Source organism: Pongo pygmaeus, chromosome 5 (assembly GCF_028885625.2).
Source record: "Pongo pygmaeus isolate AG05252 chromosome 5, NHGRI_mPonPyg2-v2.0_pri, whole genome shotgun sequence".
NCBI classification, from domain to species: Eukaryota; Metazoa; Chordata; class Mammalia; order Primates; family Hominidae; genus Pongo; species Pongo pygmaeus.
In genome coordinates, this window is record NC_072378.2 from 122,969,272 (window position 1) to 122,974,791 (window position 5,520).

The following is a 5,520-nucleotide window of genomic DNA, read 5'->3' on the forward strand; positions in this document are numbered from 1 at the left end:
ATTTGTGTAGATGTGGCCTCAGGAAATCAAAAGGTCCTAGAATGCAGGTAACTTCAAGTCTTACTAAATAATCTTCTGTCCAGTTTTTCCACATGGATTCTATAATCTATTCAAGGAGGTCGGTGGGAAAAGCATTCTTTTCTTTATTTTTGTACCTCATTAGTAAGTCCTAACCATACTCTTCCTTAAGTCCCTTTTCCAACTCAGTCTTGTTCTCACATTTTTAGAAAGGACAACGAGATCTTTAAGTTCTCTCGGTTTGTGTTGGGAAAGGACCCAAATTAGTGTGCTTCTTCACTGACAGAGTAGCCTTCAAGCAGTATATCTAGGGAAGGCATTTACACCTCCTCCCCGCCCTCTTTTTCAGTTTGGCATACTCTAGCCTGCATTTCTTTCTGCCTGTAACTATGAGAGAAAATAACACACACTATTCACTCTCCTTTGTCTGCAAAGTCTGGCATTTCAGTGGTTTTCTGTAAGGGGGGTCCTCATTTGTGACCGGCTTTGTCATTAACGGAAATCAATCTGAATGCCCCATTGTGCATCTTTTTTCTTTCCTTGCAGTCTGAGATTGCCTTTGCCAAGTTTTTTCTCACTGAACCTGAAAGCCCTTCTCTCATTTTCCCGTTCCCTGCCTCCAGCCCCATTGAATCCCTGCCGAGCTTTCTCAGGCATAAGGGCTGTAGTGTGAGGATCGGGAGGAACTCGACCTACTCCGCTAACCCAGTGGCCTGAGCCAATCACAAAGAGGATTGGAGCCTCACTCGAGTGCTCCTTCCCTTCTCCTCTCTCTGTGACAGCCTCTTGGAAAGAGGGACATTGGAGGGGTGTGTTTGCAATTTAAATCATTGGATTTTTGCCCACCCTCTTTCCAAATAAGAAGGCAGGAGCTGCTTGCTGATGTGTAAAGGGTCTTCTGAGCTGCAGTGGCAATTAGACCAGAAGATCCTCGCTCCTGTCTCTAAAGAGGGGAAAGGGTAAGGATGGTGGAGGCTTTCTGTGCTACCTGGAAGCTGACCGACAGTCAGAACTTTGATGAGTACATGAAGGCTCTAGGTAGGTTACAATAAGACCGGCTGTCTCTTCTTAACGTGCAGCTTTAGATATTTGCAGATTCCATTTTTCACTCATCAGGTCAGCAAGAGGCAAAGACAGATCACATTGTCCTGATCAGATGCTAGGCTATGCATTTTCCACTGAATGGATTTTTAATGTGGCACTTGCTTGCCTTCTTACTCAGGGCTAATAAAAACAGAACATTTGCTATTCCGTGGAGAATATGAAGCTTCTCTGACTTTTTTGGTTTTCTTCTGCATCCACTTATTATCACAGTAGTGTTTTACATGATTAATGGGCTAATCATGTTCTAATGAAACTTACACTTTAGAACCTGGATTCCAGAATCAGAAAGCAGACTCTTGCTTTGTGAGTTATTTTAGAAGTTGCTGCAGACTGTACTGTTTCCTTTGCTATTATAGGCGTGGGCTTTGCCACTAGGCAGGTGGGAAATGTGACCAAACCAACAGTAATTATCAGTCAAGAAGGAGACAAAGTGGTCATCAGGACTCTCAGCACATTCAAGAACACGGAGATTAGTTTCCACCTGGGAGAAGAGTTTGATGAAACCACTGCAGACGATAGAAACTGTAAGGTGAGAAACTGCTTCTTCTCTAGAGTGGGGATGGGGAGGGGAGAACAAAGATAAAGATTTCCAATGCATGTTTTTTTTTAAGATGTTGGAAAGTGTAGAATATTTTCAGCATTTCAATCCAAGGAGCAATACACCAAAATTAGTTTAGTGTGCATATGTTATATTTTGAACAACGGGTACTTGCTATAGCATAAATCTCAATTGTATTTGTCTCTTACCATATACTGTTCACATTTTATATCAAACTTGTATTTCAGAAAATATTTAATAAGATTTGTTTGAAAGAGAGATTGCATTTTAATTCCCCAGGTTGCCTCAGATTGACTAAATAGACAGTTTGCCTCATTCTAAGGCTTTGTTTAGAGGGACGACTAGCTGCAAAGCACTAGTTTAGGATTTTTGTTTTTAATATATTAAATTTTTGTATTTAGATGTATACTTTTTAATCAAATTATGAATTATTCAAATTTACATAATAGAAAATCTAGAAGTAATAGAAATAACAATAAGATAATTAATTGATCATGATTTATTCAATTATACAACTCTTTCAAAAATCACATCATTTGTTTTTGGTATCAGAAATCTGAATTGTATTTATTGCTATGTTCTGCATTTTGTTGTTGGTCTCAGTCTGTTGTTAGCCTGGATGGAGACAAACTTGTTCACATACAGAAATGGGATGGCAAAGAAACAAATTTTGTAAGAGAAATTAAGGATGGCAAAATGGTTATGGTAAGTAATGACAATTCTCTTTTCTTCCTTGTTTTTTGCTCCTCTCCCCACACCTCTCACCTCCTTCCTTCTTCTTCCCTCCCTCTTCCATTCTTCCTCCTTCCTTCCTTCTTTAATAATACATCACTGGCAAGGTTCTTTAACTATATGTAAAACAGGGGAAACAAAAAGATCCTAGTTAATTGTCTTCTTCAGCTCAACTTCTTTGATTGCAGAAAAAGAGAAAAATTCATGTGTAGTTAAAAAAATAAAAGTTGCCACTGATTTGCCTAAAACTGTGTCAAAAGATTTTTCGTAGGATAACTATGGATGTCTCACAAATAAAATTTAATATAAAGCCCATAATCACTGAAATATATAAAAATAATTGCTATTATAAGAGAATCTCAGACAGATGACTTTATAGCTCCTGTAATAAGAGATCTTTAAACAGTTTATATTTTAATTTATAAAGTTACACAAGTTCAGGGCAGATAATTTACAATATAACAGAAAAGTATAACCAAAAAATTAAAATCCCCTCTGATTTCTTATCAGAGATAACCTTTTTTTTTTTGAGATGAAGTCTTGCTGTGTCACCCAGACTGGAGTGCAGGGGTGCAGTCTTGGCTCACTGCAACCTCTGCTTCATGGGCTCAAGTGATTCTACAACCTCAGCCTCCTGAGTAGCTGGGACTACAGGTGCAAGCCACCAACACCGGGCTAATTTTTTTGTATTTTTGTAGAGACGGGGTTTCGCCATGTTGCCCAGGCTGGTCTACAGCTCTTGAGCTCAAAGTGATGCTCCTGCCTCCTGCCTTGGCCTCCCAGAGTGCAGGGATTACAGGCCTGAGCCAAGGCTCCCAGCCCCCAAAGAGAACCATTTTGATGTTACTTCTTTCCAGTTTTTTTCTCGAATGCATAATATGCCTTTTAAACATATATATTCAATACTAGGTAGCCATGAAAAATATTTTTTTCAATCAGCCTCTTCTTACTTACTAGGAATTATCTGATTTATTAGTGTCCTAAGGCTGCCACAACAAAGTACCACAAACTTGGTGGCTTAAAACAACAGAAATGAATTTTCTCAGTTCTGAAGGCTAGATGCCTAAAATCAAGGCAACCCTAGTGCCGCTGTCCTTCTCCGGGCCCCCTCCCTTGCTTCTTCCTACTTCCCGGATGGCTCCTGGCAATCATTGAGGTTGTTGGGCTTACATTTGTATCACTCTGATCCATTTCTGACTCCACCTTTACAAGACTTTTCCCCCTGTCTGTTTTTGTCCTAAATTGATCAAATATAAAATAATTAACAAATAATTTCTCTAATGATGGAGTAGTATCACAAACTAGGAGAAATATTATGCCTTGATCAAGCCTTCCTCAGACACTTTTTACGTGACCTGCAATGGTATATTGATGATACTGACATAAGTGGGCAGGCTCATTCAATTTTGGAGGAGGGTGTGAGAATGCTTTACATAGTCCTTGTAAGATGACAGCAGAGAAAGTTTTGTTGTTTAAGAATGGGGACTCATGTTTCCTTCTCCCCTTGACTACTGCAATCAGCACTGTTCTACACTGAGATATGCATGTTTCTGTGGAGATGGAAGTGGGGAGCAGAGGGACAGTTTTCCTTTCATGTTAAAGGATATTTGCTCACATTTTTTTTGGCAACAATCAATAAAAGAAAGGACTCATTTCTAAAAGATTCGCTCTGAAGTTCTCCTTTATGCTTTTACCTCCATTTTTTTCCTGAACACAGAAAAGTAGATAGCTCAACCGTGGCATGCATGACCATGATCAGGCAAGACTGAGTTCAAAAAGGAAGATTAAAGCAATAGACTACAAGGATATACTATACTCCTGAACATCACATCAATACATGAAAACGATGACCACCAAAACCCCCTAAGTTCTGTAAAGTGGTTTTATAATAACTCTTCAAGTTAGATTTGACATTAGAGTAATAGAGCTGATGTTCTACATCCTATCCACCTACCTACCTGGGTTCACATAGGCTAAACCATGACAACCAAAGCAAGGAGAACATTTGTACCTTTACATGTTCCTCGTGATTTTGGAACAAGTCATTCCAAATACCATCAGCTCAAATGATTGAATTTTCTAATGACTATTCAAAATTTATCTAGGTTAAGAATTGAAAACTGTTATGTAAACCTATTATACAACTCATTCACTTTTAAAGCAGACAGCTGAGAAAACAACATAGACACTCCATTTCTCACACCTGATCTGCTCAATTACCCTGATAATTTAAGGCTAAAGAAATTCTTTTGACTTGAATCTAAATTGCTAATCCTAGTTTTTGCTTCATTCTCATTTCAGAGACATAAACTGTATATCAATATAGGTTCTCTTTTCAAGATGTGAAATGCTTATGCAGCATTTAATGTTTGTAAATGTCATTCTTTTGCATAATACTTAGATCACATATATGATGGTCTTTAAAATTCAGTGACTGACGTTCCTGTATAAAAAGATTTGATTATTTTTTGAACCTTGCAGACCCTTACTTTTGGTGATGTGGTTGCTGTTCGCCACTATGAGAAGGCATAAAAATGTTCCAGGTCTGGGCTTGGAAGAGCTCTTCAGTTTTTCTGTTTCCTCAAGTCTCAGTGCTATCCTATTACAGCATGGCTGATCATTAATTAGAAGGTTACCCTTGGTGTGGAGGTGGAAAATGGTGATTTAAAAGCTTGTTACTCCAAGCAACTAGCCCAATTTTAATCTGAAAATTTATCATGTTTTATAATTTGAATTAAAGTTTTGTCCCCCCCCTTTTTTTAATAAACAAGTGAATACATTTTATAATTTCTTTTGGAATGTAAATCAAATTTGAATAAAAATCTTACAGGTGAAATTTTGTTGTTGTTTCTAATATCATTAATCTGGCTAAGAATTCTATATTAGACAATTTTAAGTAAAATAGTCACTCTTATAGCATAAAGTAAGGCTGAAAAAGCTAGCATTTTGTTTAAAATACTAATTTAAAAAATAAGCAAATGCCTTAGAAAATACAGAAATGCCACAGTTTTGGTTGAGCCTTCCATGAAGAATCTGTGATGGCAAAACTCATTTGGCCAGGACCCAGAGAAGCCTTGTATAGCGGGTTGGGCTACGGAAGTGGTGTC

The 5,520-nt window shown here is 37.9% G+C and overlaps 1 protein-coding gene across 2 annotated transcripts; it reads left to right on the forward strand.

The window, feature by feature from the left end:
• The first annotated feature begins 774 nt into the window (after positions 1–774).
• FABP7 (fatty acid binding protein 7) lies at positions 775–5,249 on the forward strand. 2 transcript variants are annotated; one of them, XM_054491601.2, is made up of 4 exons: positions 782–1,056; positions 1,479–1,651; positions 2,285–2,386; positions 4,895–5,249. In XM_054491601.2, exons 1-4 carry the CDS (start codon positions 984–986, stop codon positions 4,943–4,945), a joined length of 399 nt encoding a protein of 132 aa, XP_054347576.1. In that variant the 5' UTR covers positions 782–983; the 3' UTR covers positions 4,946–5,249. The 2 variants fall into 2 exon arrangements, with proteins under 2 accessions (XP_054347574.1, XP_054347576.1); XM_054491599.2 differs by lacking the exon at positions 4,895–5,249 and having other exon boundaries at positions 775–1,056; positions 2,285–2,540.
• Positions 5,250–5,520: the final 271 nt, after the last annotated feature.